At 36.8% G+C, this 18,194-nt stretch overlaps 1 protein-coding gene across 3 annotated transcripts in view; it reads left to right on the forward strand.

Moving 5' to 3' along the window:
* LOC107694734 (EH domain-containing protein 4-like) overlaps nt 1–17,309 on the forward strand; it is a 22,462-nt gene extending 5,153 nt beyond the window's left edge. For 2 of the 3 annotated variants that reach the window (XM_016494425.1, XM_016494418.1), the window contains exons 2-6: nt 1,266–1,442; nt 3,616–3,713; nt 12,885–13,297; nt 14,882–15,046; nt 15,898–17,309. In XM_016494425.1, the coding sequence (XP_016349911.1) occupies nt 1,266–1,442; nt 3,616–3,713; nt 12,885–13,297; nt 14,882–15,046; nt 15,898–16,455 (1,411 nt within the window). In that variant the 3' untranslated portion in view covers nt 16,456–17,309. Of the gene's footprint in view, nt 1–1,265; nt 1,443–3,615; nt 3,714–6,958; nt 7,372–12,884; nt 13,298–14,881; nt 15,047–15,897 lie in introns of all 3 variants that reach the window. The other variant, XM_016494432.1, reaches the window with a different exon arrangement.
* Nucleotides 17,310–18,194: the final 885 nt, after the last annotated feature.

Genomic DNA, 18,194 nt, shown 5'->3' on the forward strand with positions numbered 1-18,194 from the left:
CAGTAAAGCTATGGTATGCTGTAATAATATCTTGTCAGAGGAACAACATAAAGATATACATTTTTAACAAATACCCATTTTTATTAGTATATGACATCATGGACAGGTAGAACTGCATGTCATGTCATCCACCCATCCACCCATGTGCGTCCTCTACTTGGGTCCTTCTCAGAGTAAGCGGCATTTAAAACAATAAACATATAATACGCACTGTTGCTCAATATTTAATTACAGCTTCAGATTCATGATATTTTCATTTGCTACAAGTAGGATACACAAGAAACACGTTCATGAAAATCGTACATGAAAAGCATTTTAGGGGGCCCTTGGCTTTTGGGGGCCCAAGGCGGTCGCCGACCTTTTCCTAATGGGAAAGTCCGCCCCTGCAGTAAAGGGTGGGTCGTAGTGATGATTATCGTGCGATTTTTTTACCGGGAGTTTTGAAGGCAGATCAACGTTCACGACGAAAAAAAAATATGTGCAAACTGGAATGAAGCAGAGATCAGGGAGCTCCTCACTATGCACACTGATTGTTCACCAGCTTAGAGAAACGATACGTGTTACATTCTATCGGATGTGTGTGAACCACTGATCTATAATAGAGAACATGCACAGGTTCCCGAAAATCACTGGCAGTGTGAATGAACCAAAATCAAATGATCCCGGGACACATTATCCATGTATTTTCCGGAATCTCTGTGTGAAAGAGGCTTTTGAGTGCTAGAGGCGTGTTTGTATTGTTTTTTTCACCTCCCCTCGTAAAATGTTTTTCTTGTCTCTTTCATTAAAAATGTGCACAAAGGAGTAATCCAACCATATTTAACAATGAGCACAGTCTGATTTATAGTTCCCTTATGTTTTTGTTAGATTTTAATGACAAGCCATGTGTGTTTCTTTGCTTGGAAACCTTTGACACTTTCTCATCCTCTGGCAGGATGTGCTAGGGATCTATGCTATGGCTAGGGAGTTACAGGAAGAGTGAGACTGATGAATAGGTCTGTTTTTACATTCTAGCATTTGTTCAAGGGTTAAGTGCCACTGTTTAGCTTTGATCCTTGATCAGCTTGGATGTTTATTTAACTGCACAGTGTCTCAACGCTAAATGCTATTGGGTAACATTTTAAATGAAATCACTGCAGCATTTATTCCATTAGTTTTTATTCTCACCCAACCATGACATTTTGTTAACGTGTGCTGTCACATAATCATGCCACTCCAGTTCACTAAGTAGTGGTTTGTTAATACTTAACCTCTCCCTCCTGCAGGTATCTTCTGGAGCAAGATTTTCCGGGGATGCGAATTGGCCCCGAACCAACGACAGATGGATTCATAGCTGTAATGTATAATGAGAACGAGGGAATTGTTCCTGGAAATGCTTTGGTTGTGGACCCCAAGAAACCTTTCCGCAAACTCAATGCATTTGGAAATGCCTTCTTAAATAGGTAAATATCAAGAGCCCAATCCCTACCCTTTAGATTTAAGTTTCAAAGATTGTGACTGTAGTATTTCAATCAAGTGTCCTAAACATATTCTTTCTCAGAGTCTCTTTGCTTGCTCAAAAGATTTCAATCTTGGCATATTAAAAGGGAAGTTCAACCAAAAATGAAAATGGCCACCAATACTCACCCTCATGTTGTTTCAAACTGAAGACTGTCATTCATCTTTGACTGTCGTTCTTTGAAACACAAATGAAGATATTTTTAATGAAACCTGAGAGATTTCTCTCCCTCTACTGAAAGTCCATTCCACCTAAATTTTCATGCTTTAAAGAGTTAATAAAGTAAAAGTAATCTATATGAATCAAATGGGTTTAATCCAAGTCTTCTTGAATTTAATTTGCATATAAACATTGATCAAGGCACATACATAAAGTTTTTTGCATGAAACAAGCACATTTGAGCTTCGGCTTATCCATTTTTGGGTGACCTAACACTTCAACACCTCTAAAAAAAGTAAAATGGGGCTGAATCAATTGATAACACCATATATATGTCATGCAGCATGGAATTCAAGGATGTGGGCATACTGTATATTCTTACTCGCTACATTATATAACACATATGCCTCTTTCCCAGGCCGTTGCCAAAACAAATACTTTCCATTATCTTGCTCTGGCAGTGGTATAGGATAAGGAAATTTGTCTGGAATGGCCTAAGTACAGATTAAAGTTTACAAAAGAACATGCATTCACTAAATACACATTATGTCACATTGCTTTGTAGTTTTGCAGTTGTCACTTTACATTCCATTAGGTTCAAATGTTTTTCTACCCAGCTCATTCTGCTACTCATTCATTTCTTCCTTTCATCCCACGCAGCCTGCTTTTCTATTACAGGCAAATATTTTTCTCAAATAAAGTGTCTCAAAACTGTGTAAAGGGGCTTGGTCACTTCTCCTTTTAGTTAACTATAGCTGTTGCATGAGCTTCCACAAGTTTTAATGTTTAATTTTAGTACCTAGACAGTTAGACAAAGGTTTTTTTTCCCTGTTTGCTTGATATTTATGTGAAGGGGAAATGGGGTATTACTTCTTTGACAGTGAACATAGTAGAGGTCAAAAGACCACTTGACAGAGAACATCTCCTCTCCTCCAGAGGAACCTCAAAACAATGTACTTTGTTTCCTGTGGACCCTGTCGTGCGTCATGTGATGGCACATTTGGGCACAGCAGTTTCTTTTTCTTAATCTCTCCTCACTTTTATCTACTGGCTTTTTTGAAAAAAAAAAAAAATGCATGTGTAATTTTCTTGAAAAGTAAACTTGGTTGAATGCTTCTTCCTCTATTTCTCAGCATGTCCTTCTGCTTTGCAGCTGACAGGTGATGTTTGCTTACAGATGTTGCAATTTCCTCTAAGGATTTATTAAAAAAAAAAAAGACTCAAACTCACTTGAGACAGTATTGCAATCTTAACATCACTATAATATTCTCTCACATGGAGATTTCTAGATATAAAGTTAAACAATAGTTTTAGTCACATTATAAATGTATTATACATTTGTTGTATGTCTGTGTCGTACTTTTTAAAAGTCATTGCCCCAAGGTTGTGGAGTAATTTACCACTGTCCAAAAGGTCCTTTACCTCAATCAACATGTTTAAAACCCTCCTTAAAACTTATTTGTTATCTTTGGCCTTGATTGCATTGTGTTCTGGATGGATGCATATTGTTTTTTATGTTTCATTTCTTTTTTTATACAAAGTTTGTTTCTGTTAATATGAGGTCACATTAACAAAATATTGGCAACATTGTGTGAGCAAAAAGTTCCACTGTCAGTAGTTTGGCGATGCATGAAGCAGAGCTTCTGCAAAATTTCACAGAGCAACGGTAAATGTGACCACACATTTATTTATTTTAAGTAAGTCCTGTTTAATCTGAAGTTCATTGAACAGCTTGTTAGTCTCCTTTTGTTTTTTATAAAGTGACTTTCACTTATTTGGTAACCAATTGTGATAAGATTTATTCTCGTATCTTTGAAAGAATTTTAAGAGAAAATGTGTCTCGGCTGTTATATTTTCCCATGACTCAGATCAAATGAGTCAACCGACAAATGTAGTGATACTACCAGCATTTCCGGTGATAACATGAGGTGATGAACTCTCTCCATCTGTCTTGTCAGGTTCATCTGCTCACAAATGCCCAACCAAGTTCTGCAGAGCATTAGCATCATTGACACGCCGGGGATTTTGTCTGGTGAGAAGCAGCGCATAAGCAGAGGTCAGTGGCTGCAATGTTTACTGTACAGGAGGATGTTCACTCTAGTCTTTGTAGTGTCTTTAAGCCAGTCCATCCTGTATTGTATGACAAACAAAGACCGGGAGTTACGCACAGGCTCTGTCACATGGTCACACACATGCAATGGGATATCAAATGACCAATCGGACACCATCAAATATACCCCATTCTTCTTTAAGGGCTCCTCCAAAGATGTTTATTAGAGAAGAGCTGTTTGTTAAAGGGGTCATCGGATGCCCATATCAAGTTGATATGATTCTTTAGGGTCTTAATGAAAAGTCTATAACATACTTTGGTTAAAATATGTCAATGGTAGTGTAAAAAACACCCTTTTTACCCTGTCAAAATTAGCTCTGTTTTCAGCACGCCATTCTAGTCCGTGTTGCTTTAAATGCTAATGAGCTCTGCTGACCCCGCCCCTCTCTTCCGTGGGGTGACGTGCAGACTGTAAACTTCAGCTGCGAAACTGGCTAACTAGCACATTATTAGGAAAGGTGATTTGCAAAGATTCATAAAAAACCCTTGTACTCACTTCCTCTGTTGATGAAGCTGGATCACAAATAATTCACGCGAACTTAAACGCATTTAGGCAGATCGGGGATCGGCATATTCCCTTCAAAAATTAAAGTAATGTTAATCCTCTGCGTCTTCAGTGGCTCAGATGTCGGGAGTAAATGACGACTGCTATGTTCATTTTTACATCCAGCAACAAAACACCTCAATCGCTTAATCGGAGACGCTCTTGTCTTCCCCTGCACCGGAGTCGACACAATGGCGGACAGCTCTCAGCTCACTCGGGGCGGGTCTAAGGTAAGATGGCCTTGTCAATCAACTATCGTGGGAGGGGCCTGTGCTGAACTACGTCATTCTGACAGGAATCTCAGAACAGACTGAAGAGATGTTTATTAGAGAAGAGCTGTTTGTCAAGGTAAAACTAGTCACAATTGGATGCTTAGTAAAGGGAAGATAATGTCACATAACCAAAACAATGTGAAATCTGCTGTTTAGCCTTGGCAAAATTCTTCATCCTACAGTCTCTGTGGCTATTTCCCATTGAAAATAGATTTGGTGTGATGCATTAGAGCAGTTAGAGCAGATCACTCCCTGGAGGACTGAAGCTCATGTTCCCAGTATAAGGAACAATCATAATGCTTTAGATGCTTTAGTTCATTTTAGTCACCAGATCTGGCCTGTTTCATTGTAAATTTCCTCTGTCGTTTCCGTCCCTGTCTCCCATTGCATGACACCAGCAGATATGCTGGAAACCGTGATGAGTCTGTGATGTTATGAAGTCAGCATTTCTCACTTTCTTTTTCCTCATTTTAAAAGCATGAGTTTAGCTTGCCAAATACACTTCAGGGTTTATATCAGCATACTGGTACCTCAGCATGTAGCTGGTGTTTATGTGTTTCTAGAAAATCAATTAACAAAACAAGCTGCTACATGCTTTTTAAATTTTTTTTAACTATGAAGGCAGAGCACTTCTGAGACGTGGCCAAGCGATTTTTAACAGTCATGAGATATTCCTGTTCATGCTGCACAAGTGTTATCTATGAAAATGCACGGCAGCAGAGGTACACCGCGGGTGTATGCAGACTCAGAGGGTCTGCAGACTACAGATTAGGCCTGGTGGCACAAATGTACGGCCGCAGCTTCGGCCATGAGGGATAACAATGTACATGGGTGTTCCACATCTGTTCCTGCTTTAGCTCCACTCAGCTGAGGTTGCATTCCTCTTACGTTAGCGTCTCTGACACATCTCACAATGCACCATTAACCTTATGCATTAATCATATTTCATTTTTAATACGACTATGAATTTTTCAAAGTTTTAAAATTACTAAACCCAGACATTTGTGTTGTGCCTGCATTACATTTTTCCAGTTTCTAAATTTTATAAATGAGCAGCATATTTATATTTAGGCTGCTCTTTATAAAAGTGATTAAATATTTATGGGAAATAATGCTGGTAAGTTGACAACGTCTGGTGTGACATGCAATTTTTTCTACAATTTTAAACACTATATTGTTGATTTTTATAATTATAATGCATGAAGTTTGGACTGTTTGTACTTTTAAAAATGTATTCATCACACTGTAGGATCAATTCAATTGAACTATGGCTAATACTCTAAAAGAAATGGTAACTAGGTATAGGAGCCAAGACATGGATGTTCCCTTTTACTTTTATGTACATTTTAACTTAAATTTTTGTTTAATAAAAAAAATGTAGTCAGAATAAAAAGTTAATTTAGAGTCCTTCTTCTGTACATAGTTGCCTTACATGGAACAGCATTGATGGTTCCCACACTCTTCGAGCACTGAGCTCCTCCTTTGTAAAATCTTGGCAGAGCTTTTTGCAAAATTTTTATAGCAATGTGTAATCCATGCCATTGTTGTTGGAACAGCGTCATTTCCTCATGACTGTTGGGTGGTTGGATAAGCTGGATCTCATTGCTTTAAAATCTGAATTTGCACTGGTTTATAATGAGCTATATGTGAATGAGAACTGAAGTGGTGTCCCAGTCTCTATGAGGTTCTCATGGTCATGACAGATCAGTGACCTGTGCACAAGGCTTGAAAGCTGATCTTTATGTCCTTCTCTCTTTCTATACCCCTTTCTTCCAGCTACAGAAGCAAAGGTGTAACCATTATTAATGCACGAAGGACAGTTGAACACATTTTCCAGTTGTGAAATACCAGTTTCAAATGAATTGTTTGTGTGTAATGTTTCCATGAGTAAAGTTTGGTCTCAGATATTTGTATTTTATATTTTACATTTGTTTGTTTGTTTATTTATAATAATAATAATAATAATATACTAATTAGTATTAATAATAATAATATTTTTTAATTATATCTATTTATTATGCATATTTATATTCTATTAGGGTTTCCCAAACTTGGGTTTGTGTGTTAATGAAAAGCAAATATTTAATTTTATCATAAATATGTAGAATTAATATATATTATATAAATGAAATATTTTATTTGTTTACCTGCATTGGTAAATTAATGTAATGTTAACTTAAAATCTACTTCAAGGATTTTGGGGTTCAGCTAACAGGGGGAATTCCTTTATTATATTATATATGTTTTTTAATTGTGTTTTTACTATAGTTTTACTATCTCTAATGGTGTGTACTGAATGCAGTACACTCAATCTGTTTTCTCTTATTTTAATTCTCACATTTTAATTCTGTTCTATTGACATATTTCCCCCACAGGCTATGATTTCTCAGAGGTTCTGCGCTGGTTTGGAGAGCGAGTGGACCGTATCATTCTCCTCTTTGACGCCCATAAACTAGACATATCTGATGAGTTTTCTGAAGCGATCAAAGCTTTCCGTGGGCAGGATGACAAAATCCGTGTGGTACTGAACAAGGCTGACCAGGTGGACACTCAGCAGCTGATGCGGGTTTATGGTGCGCTGATGTGGTCGCTGGGGAAGGTGATCAATACTCCAGAGGTGGCGAGGGTCTATCTCGGCTCTTTTTGGGCCAAACCTCTCCAAAATGCAGACAACCGGCGTCTGTTTGAAGCTGAAACACAAGATCTCTTCAGAGACATCCAGAGTTTGCCTCGCAACGCTGCCCTGCGTAAGCTGAATGACCTCATCAAAAGAGCTCGGCTTGCTAAGGTAAGGGTTTTAACATCACAACTTAGAAGTCCACTTAGAAATTCATTTTGACGCTTTTAAAAATTAGTTTAGTGTCATTTATGTTATTGTATGTAAGTTAAAATTAAATGCATAAAATGGTGTATATTATGCCTGAGATCTGTCATATAATTTTATTATATGGTAATAGTTGTATTATTTTTTATATACTTATAAGCCTATTTTATTATTTTAATCTTATTTTAGTATTTTCGTTAAAGTTAGTTAATTATAACAAATTTTTGTTTATAGATTATAAATTTATACATATTAGATATTCATATTTTTAGTGTTGATGTATTTATATTATTTGTAAATAATTATTTGTAAAGCATCGCTGCTCATTGTCTGTTATTTTGTCATGTGTTTGACCTTAGTTCAACCACTATTGTTTTTGGCTTTTAAAATGAGTGCACTGTATGAACTTACACATTGTACCACATGAGCCCCATTCAACACAACCTGCTTGTGCCTTAACACTTAAATATGGACATATAAACAATTCACTCATGGAACCATGACAGAAAGTGCGTCTTATCTCTTCCGCAATATTTTCCAAACATGTCCAGCAAACAGGAATCCTGAAGCCCTGTGCATGCCTTCCTGTAATGGTAAAGCCATGTGAGGCAGTTTAATGCCTTCTCCATCTCCTGGAAAAGCCCAGAAAAGTCCCTTTCCATGGTACAAAGGAATGTGTGTAACGGGCTTGAAGAGAGCACGGCCCTTATTTTTCCTAACATCTCCACCCCACTTAGTCTTGCCACTCGTCATGTTTACGCCTTTCCTGTCCTCCTCGAGCCGCCAATCGTCCTTAAGAGGAATAAACATGGCTTAAAAGGGAAAAGCCCAGCCTTAATTTGGATCTCTGGTGGTGTACTTCCTCTATATTGAGGAAAAAGTTTGTGTAAATACAGACGCTTTTGAATGTTCCTTTGGCAAGGACATTTCCAAGGTGTAAACACACAGATGGTGTTTGATTATGTAACCGGCCTAGAGTAACAGGAGGTGGATGTCATGTGAGAAAAACTGTCTATAGTATAATAATAGTGATATTGATCCTGTGTTTATTTTATTGTAACATAAAAAACACAATGCATTGTGATATAATTTGAGGTCTTAAATTGCTTTAATTGGGTTGTAACTTTTAGGTGTTCATTTTAAACTTATGCTGTATGTCATAAATTAGGCTTTGTTTTAAATAAATAGTTGCTCTTGTCATTGGGCTACAGCTTGTGTGTATCTTAAATGTAGTCACTAAATGTTAGGGCAGTGTATTTATTATAATAAAATAATGCTAAAAAAAACTGACAGGAATCTCAGAACAGCCTGATCTGAGAAAGGGGATTTGAAAATAGGGATTTGAAAAAAAAACACTGGGTGGATTTTTATCATTATAGGGTGGATGTGTACACACACTTCCAACACACATTTATGTTCAAACAACAACAAAAGTGAATTTTGCATCCGATGACCCCTTTAAGGTGAAACTAGTCATGACTGGATGCTTAGTGAAGGGAAGATAATGTCACATAACCAAAACAATGTGAACTCTGATGTTTAGCCTTGGCAGAATTCTTCATCCTGGAGTCTCTGTGGCTATTTCCCATTGAAAATAGATTTGGTGTGATGCATTAGAGCAGACAGGCTGGTTCACTCCCTGGAGGACTGAAGCTCATGTTCCCAGTATAAGGAACAATCATAATGCTTTAGTCATTAGTTTTCATTTTAGTCACCAGATCTGGCCTGTTTCATTGTAAATTTCCTCTGTTGTTTCCGTCCCTGTCTCCCATTACATGACACCAGCAGACCTGCTGGAAACGGTGATGAGTCTGGTGTTGTGAAGTCAGCATTTCTCACTTTCTTTTTCCTCATTTCAAAAGCATGAGTTTAGCTTGCCAAATACACTTCAGGGTTTACGTCAGCATTCTGGTAACTTAACATGTAGCTGGTGTTTATGTGCTACTGGATCATCAATTAACAAAACAAGCTGCTACATGCTTTATTTCACATATTTTTTAATTTTTTATTTTAACTAAGAAGGCAGAGCACGTCTGAGAGGTGGCCAAGCAATTTTTAACAGTTGTGAGATATGCCTGTTCATGCTGTACAAGTGTTATCTATGAAAATTCACAGCAGCAGAGGTACAGCGCGGGTATACGCAGGCTCAGAGGGTCTGCAGACTACAGATTAGGCCTGGTGGCACAAATGTACGGCCGCAGCTTTGGCCATGAGGGATAAAACACATGGGCGTTCCACATCTGTTCCTGCTTTAGCTCCACTCAGCTGAGGTTGCATTCCTCTTACGTTAGCGTCTCTGACACATCTCACGATGCACCATTGAACATGTGCATAAATCATATTTCATTTCTAATATGACTATGAATGTTCAAAATTGGAAAAAAACCCTGAATTTTACACCCAGACATTTGTGTTGTGCCTGCTTTAAAATTTTCCAATCTCTAGATTTTGTAAATGAGTGCAACAAATTTTATTTAGGCTGCTCTTTATAAAGTGATTAAATAATTATAAAAATAATGCTGGTAAGTTGACAACTTCTGGTGTGACATGTTATACTCTACAACCATCTGTTTTTTTCCACAATTTTAAACAGTGTATTGTTGATTTTTATAATTATAATGCATGAAGTTTGGACTGTTTGTACGTATTCATCACACTGTAGGATCAGTTAAATTGAACTGTGGCAAAAAGTTATTAAAAATGGTTAAATATTTTAAAAGAAATTGTTACTAGTTATAGGACCCAAGACATAGATGGTCCCTTTTACATTTATGTAAATTTTTATTAAATTTTTTGTATAATTAAAAAAAGGTTAATTTAGAGTCCTTGTTCTATACAAAGTTGCCTTACATGGAAAAGCATTGATGGTTCCCACACTCTAAGCACTGAGCTCCTCCTTTGTAAAATCTTGGCAGAGCTTTTTGTGAAATTTTTATAGCTATGTGTAATCCATGCCATTGTTGTTGGAGCAGCGTAATTTCCTCATGACTGTTAGGTGGTTGGATAAGCTGGATATCATTGCTTTAAAATCTGAATTCATCAACATATGCACTGGTTTATAATGAGCTGCATGTAAATGAGGGCAGATGTGGTGTCCCAGTCTCTAGAAGGTTCTTATGGTCATGACAGAACAGTGACCTGTGCACAAGGCTTGAACGCTGATCTTTATGTCCTTGTTTCTTTCTATACCTGTTTCTTCTAGCTACAGAAAGAAATGTGTGATCATTATTTATGCATGATGGACAGTTTAACATATTTTCCAGTCGTGAAATACCAATTTCAAATGAATTGTGTGTGTAATGTTTCCACAATGAGTGTTTTAAATATTAAGTGTGGTCTTGGATTTTTGTGTTTTATTTTTTTATTTAATTACAGTTGGTATAGAAAGCATCACCCCCACCCCCCATTTAAAATAATTACATTTTGTTGCTTTGGAGCCTGAAATTAAGACGGACACAGTTTTTGTTTTATCCAGCTGTATTTACTCAGTGCAACTTATAACATCCAAATGAAAGATATAACACCAACATGTCATTAAAAAAAAAAAAACCCGAATCACTGAGTCAGTGCACAGTGCAGTCCACAAATGGTGACCGTTTGATTTTCCTCAAGAATTTGACCGTATTTTACCCCATCCATTTATCCTTCGATCCTGACAAGTGCTCCAGTCCCTGCTGTAGAGAAACAGCCCCAAAACAGGATATTACCACCTCCATGCTTTACTGTAGGAATGCTGTTATTTGGAAGGTGAGCTGTATTGGATTTCCGCCAGATATATCGATTGGTGTTGAGGCCATATAATGCAATTTTAGTCTCATCTGCCTCAGAAATTCTCAGTCGTGACTGCATGGCCTTTCTTGAAGAGTGGCTTTTTTCTTGCAACCCTCCCATACAAGCCACATTTGTGGAGAATTTGTGATATTGTTGTCACATGCACACAATGATCACTCTTCCTTGCAATTCCTGCAACAGCTTCAGAGCTGCTGTAGACCTCTTGGTCGCCTCTCTGACCATTTTCCTCCTGGCTCTTTCATCCAGTTTGGAGCGACGTCTTGATGCAGGGAGGGTCTGTGTTGTACCAAATACATTCTACTTCTTAATAATTGACTTCACTGTGCTTATAGGCATTGATAAAGCCTTTGAATTTTTTTTGTATCCATCTCCTGACTTGTGCCTGTCCACAACTTTATCCCGGAGATCTTTTGACAGTGCCTTGCCACCCATAGTTGATTGTTTGCTTCAGTTGCACTACCAAGGACTGAAATGCTACAGAAAAGCTCTTTTCATGCTGAGCTGATCAAAATGACCACAGCTGATCACAGTTGAAAGTCAAATAGCTTTGTGTGCCATTGAGAAGGTGATTAGCTACACCTGATTGAGTTTACAAGTCATTTTTAGGAGGGGGTGATCCTTTTTCCATATCAGTGATTCAGTGACATGTTGGTGTTATATCTTTCGTTTGGATGTTATAAGTTGCACTGAGTAAATACAGCTGGATAAAACAAAAACTGTGTCCTTCTTCATTTCAGGCTGCAAAGCAACAAAATGTGATTTTTTTTAAAGGGGGTTGATGCTTTTCTATACCCACTGTATGTTATTTTAGAAGGTTTATTTATTATATAATTTATTATGTCTGTTTGTTTATTATTCATATTTATTATATACATACAGTATTATAGTGGGGTTTCCCAGACTGGGGTTTGGGAGTTGATGAAAAGAAAAATGTATTTAATTTAAAAAAAAATCATAACAATATGAAATATTTTATTTGTTTACCTGCATGCCATGTGACCATTAGCCAACATAAGAGAACCATGATCACGTGAATGCAATGTTAAATTATTGAAATATTAACTTAAAATCTACTTCAGAGATTTCTGAGTTCAGCTAACAAAAAAAGTTTGGGAATAATATACTATACATGTTTTGTATTGTGTCATTACTATTGTTTTACTATTGTATATGTGACCCTGGACCACAAAACCAGTCATAAGGGTCAATTTTTTAAAATTGAGATGTATACATCATATGTATGTTAGGATAGGACAATATTTGGCCGAGATACAACTATTTGAAAATCTGGAATCTGAGGGTGCAAAAAAAATCTAAATACTGAGAAAATCGCCTTTAAAGTTGTCCAAATTAAGTTCTTAGCAATGCATATTACTAATCAAAAATTAATTTTTGATATATTTACGGTAGGAAATTTACAAAATATCTTCATGGAACATGATCTTTACTTAATATCCTAATGATTTTTGGCATAAAAGAAAATCGATAATTTTGACCCATACAATGTTTGTTTGTCTATTGCTACAAATATACCCCAGCGACTTAAGACTGGTTTTCTGGTCCAGGGTCACATATGTGTCTATGGTGTGTACTGAATGCAGTACACTCAATCTGTTTTCCCTTACATGGAGGGCTATGAAGTACTGATGCTTATTAATTCTGTTCTATTGACATTTCCCTCATAGGCTATGATTTCTCTGAGGTCCTGCGCTGGTTTGGAGAGCGAGTGGACCGTATCATTCTCCTCTTTGATGCCCATAAGCTAGACATATCTGATGAATTTTCTCAAGCGATCAAAGCTTTCCGTGGGCAAGATGACAAAATCCGCGTGGTACTGAACAAGGCCGATCAGGTGGACACTCAGCAGCTAATGCGGGTTTATGGTGCGCTGATGTGGTCTCTGGGGAAGGTGATCAATACTCCAGAGGTGGTGAGGGTCTATCTCGGCTCTTTTTGGGCCAAACCTCTTCAAAATGCAGAGAACCGGCATTTGTTTGAAGCCGAAACACAAGATGTTTTCAGAGACATCCAGAGTTTGCCTCGCAACGCTGCCCTGCGTAAGCTGAATGACCTCATCAAAAGAGCTCGTCTTGCTAAGGTAAGGGTTTTAATGTCACAGTCCACACACTTAGCCATGCATTTTTATGCTTTTAAAAAGTTGTTTAGTGCTATTTATATTATTGTAGTATAGTTATAATTGAATGTATAAAACATTGAATATTAAGCCTAAGATCTATCATATCATGTTATTATTTATATGATGTTTATATACTTACAGTATATTTTATTATTTTAGTCTGATATTTTAGTTGATATTAATTAATTATAAACAGTTTTATTTATGCAGATATTTATGCATCATACACTTATACATATTTGATATTAATATATTTAGTATTGATGTATTAATATTATTTATAAATAATTGTTATTAATTATTAAGATCTTAAATTGTTAATAATACCTTGCTGCTTGTCAAACTTTCCAGCATCGTTGCTCATTGTCTGTTATTTTGTCTTGTATTTGACCTTAGTTCAACCACTATTGTTTTTGGCTGAGTGCACTGAATGAACTTACACACGGTACAACATGAGCCTCATTCAACACAACCTAGTTGCGCCTTAACACTTAAATATGGACATATAAACAATTCACTCATGGAACCATGACAGACAGTGCGTCTTATCTCTTCCGCAATATTTTCCAAACACATCCAGTAAACAGGAATCCTGTAGCCCTGTGCCTGTCTTCCTGTAATGGTAAAGCTATGTGAAGCTGTTAAATGCCTTCTCCATCTCCTGGAAAAGCCCAGAAAAGTCCCTTTCCGTGGTACAAAGGAATGTGTGTAACAGTCTTGAAGAGAGAACGGCCCTTATTTTTTCTAACCTCTCCACCCCACTTAGTCTTGCTATTCGTCATGTTTACGCCTTTCCTGTCCTCCTCGAGCCGCCAATCATCCTTTAGAGGAATAAACATGGCTTAAAAGGGAAAAGCCCAGCCTTAATTTGGATCTCTCGTGGTGTACTGCCTCTATATTGAGGAAAAACTTTGTATAAATACAGACGCTTTTGAATGATCCTTTGGCAAGGGTGTTTCCAAGGTGTAAACACACAGCTGGTGTTTGATTATGTAACCAGCCTAGAGTAACAGGAGGTGGATTTCATGTGAGAAAAATTTTGTTTTTTAATGTAACATAAAACACGCGCACACACAAACACATTGCATTGTGATATCATTTGAGGTCTTAAATTACTTTCACGGGCATGTAACATTTAGGTTTTCATTTGAAACTTACTTTTTTTTTTAAACTTATGCTGTATGCCATAAATTAGCCTTTGTTTTAAATAAACAGTTTGACCTTCTCTTATTGTCATTAGGCTTGTGTATTCACATGTGTCTTAAATGTAGTTATTAAATGCAAGGTCAGTTTAATTTATTATAACAAAATAATAATACTAAAAAAGGAGACGAAGAAGGGAGAAATATTATTTTAACAATAATTATGAATAATAATATAACATTATTATTATTATTATTAAGAACATTTTCGAAATGTATTTGCACATCTGTTTTTTATCAGTATGTTATATGTGGGCCCATTTTTCCAGTATACATTATTCCATGAACACAGGTTCACCATACCTCCTCATGAACTGACTATAATCTGCTATGTGTGTTACAGGTGCATGCTTATATCATCAGCTACTTGAAGAAGGAAATGCCCTCCCTGTTTGGAAAAGAGAAGAAAAAGGAGGAGCTGATTGCCCACCTGCCTGAGATCTATCAGATTCTGCAGAGAGAGCACCACATCTCACCTGGAGATTTCCCTAATGTCATTAAAATGCAGGTGAGACTTGGCCTGTGTCTATGGAACATGGGTAAATATTAGATATTATATTATGGCTTCTACATATGTTTACAAACTAAACAAAACTAAGGATGTTTATTTAGAGAGACACGTTTTACGTAGCTATGAATAAAATTTCCAACAACTGCTGGTTATTAGGATAATGGTGCAGATGTATGAGGATTCCAGGCTGTAGATCTAAGGGATGTTTGTTTTGTACAGTGTGTTAGTGCTATGGTTGAGTCCCTGAGGGGGCTGCTTGAGTCCCAGCCTTGCTATTGTCTGAGGAGCAGACAGAGTCTGTACTTTCACTTTCTTTTGTTCTTGCCTGAGGATGTATACCCAGCATGACTCTCCATAGACTCTAGCCCCACATCTAGTCAGCAATCAGTCAAGCACTGTAATGGAGTTTCACATTCCTTTACCGAGATTAATGGGAACGCATCTCACATTCAGGTCTTTCACATTTACTTAAGGTCCAGGGATGCAGAATTTTAATTGATATGAAAATACAGCAATCATTAACTATAATAACATTGCTAATTATTGACTGCACACATGCTCTCAGTGAACTTTCCAACCAGACAGATTCCAGGCAGCACTTGAAAGATAAATGCCATTCTCTGAATAGACTGTAGGCGACATTGATTAACTTATAAGAATTAGACATCATATCACTGAAATAACCACTTCAGTACTTGGATGCCTCATTTGTTTAACACATTATAAAAAATGAATAATGAAACAAAAAATATAACCCAGTGTGTATCGGCTGTTTATGCTATATTATTACACACTTTAGTTTGACTTTAAAATATCTCCCTCTGTCACTCACATCTACTGACATGCAGGAGCAACTGCAACACTACGACTTCAGCAAGTTCCCTTCTTTGAAGGTGAAGTTGATTGAATCCGTGGACAGAATGTTGTCCACCAAGATCTCAAGCCTGATGAACATGATCCGAGAGGAAGAAAGCAAGCAGCCTACTCAGATGGTAATGGGTGGAGCCTTTGAGGACTCGTCCGACGGGCCTTTCGGCCACGGCTATGGTGAGGGTATCAGTGCAGGGGCTGATACTGAGGACTGGATTGTGAGTAGCGACAAACATCGCTACGATGAAATCTTCTACACACTGATGCCTATCAATGGGAAAGTAACTGGCATCAATGCCAAGAGGGAGATGATGAATTCTCGTCTGCCCAACACTGTACTGGGAAAGATCTGGAAGCTGGCAGACTGTGATAAGGACGGCATGCTGGATGATGAAGAATTTGCTCTTGCTCAGCATCTTATTAAAATCAAACTGGAGGGATTTGAGCTTCCTACAGAGCTTCCAAATCACCTAGTACCTCCATCGCACAGGAAGGACCCCACTGCAGACATCTTGTACAACCACCAGGAGGATTGATCACATTCATATCTGTATATTTATCAGCCAGCTGCTAGCACAACGTGGCCTTTGAATATTGAAGTCTTACTTCATTGAAAGGGATGAAGTTTTATTGGTTAAGCCATCTTTCATCTTCAACAGTGCTGTTAAAATTAGACATGTGTGACTTTAACATGCCTAAGACTGAGTATGTTTTAATATAAGTGCACCAATTCAGTGTTAAAGAAAAATAGATTCATATTTTTGAAAGACATACATATTTGGCATACAAATTTAAATTACAGCCCATATAATTGTGATTACTTCTAAATCCATGACCTTGTGTTATTTCACCATGTGCTTGCAGATTGTGAAAATGGATGACAGTGCAGTTGTAGATCATTCTATGCAGTGCTTTCAATATTATATTACATTTCATATTAAATAACAATTTCGGTTAAGTATGCATGACAGCAGCCAAAAAAATACCCATACATGACACACTATCACAGAAGCACTCACAGAAGTATCCATTCATTTCACTCATTCTGACAGAGTGTGAATATCTATTAAATTAATTTCGAAACACATTCTTTTTTTTTTACTTTAATCTTTTCTTTGAATGTACATTTTTGTATGAACTGGAAAAAAATACTACATATAGGGTTTACGCGGGTCCTTAAAAAGTCTTACATTTAGTTGTAGCCTATTGAATTTAAGGCCATAAAAAGTCTTAAATGTTACAAGCAAGTTTTAATTATGATTTCAAGAGGTGTTAAATTTGTGGACGGAAAGACTAGAATTGCTATATGGCTGAATGTGACTATTAAACTTCAAAAGGCTTTGATTTCATTAAATAAACATGAGAAACCACTATATTTTTGCCTTTTCGAAAGCGCCTCCTGCTGGCAGAGAATGAATTAGCATTTTCAATAAGCCGTTCTGTTGTTTTTGTTTAGACCAATGTGAAAATCAACCCATGTTTTTATGCAGCAAACACACAGTGTTGTAAATGTGAACTGGTGGGTCGACAAGAAAATAATGCATTATAAAAATCTCAACAATTGAGACAGAAAAATATATTTAAATGTTATTTAATTAATATAATATTTGATTGATAATAATTGTTTAAATTAATGTAATAATTAATACTTTTGACTAATCCCTTTTCTTAAAAATGGTTTAAAGGCTGAAATGTGGCGTTCATAATTTTATAAAACTTTGTTTTTGAGAAAACTTGTATCTGACCTGTAAATCATGCTTTTTATGGTAATTTTACAGTTTAATATGTTAGCATAGACATGAGCGCTATGCCGCTCATATGGTATTAATTTTATTTGTGCAGGTCTTAAAAAAGGTCTTAAAAGTTCTTAAATTTGAGCTTAAAGATCCTGCAGATACCCTGTACATAAACTTTTTCTCACACTGGGTGTTAATTTTTTTATGTTTTGGATCGAATTGCAAGACATTTATGTACACAAATAGACACATTTGTAACAGCATTATTCTGAACAGCACTGAGTTTTGACAAAGTATTTTGTGTGTGTGTGTGTGTGTGTGTGTGTGTGTGTGTGTGTGTGTTTGTGTGCGCGCACGCGCCACGCGCTCATCCATGCCTTTCTTCTGTTTTACACCAACTAGATTGTGAAGAGTTATATTAGTTTATAGTGGCAAGCATTTAAAAATGTCAAACATATACATTTAAAAAATAATCCTGCAAAAATATTCTACAATTTCAGTATTCAGGAGAGTACAGAGCTTCTTCCTTACTGGGGATT

The sequence above is a fragment of the Sinocyclocheilus anshuiensis genome, unplaced genomic scaffold (assembly GCF_001515605.1).
Source record: "Sinocyclocheilus anshuiensis isolate Anshui unplaced genomic scaffold, SAMN03320099.WGS_v1.1 scaffold942, whole genome shotgun sequence".
Lineage (NCBI taxonomy): Eukaryota > Metazoa > Chordata > Actinopteri > Cypriniformes > Cyprinidae > Sinocyclocheilus > Sinocyclocheilus anshuiensis.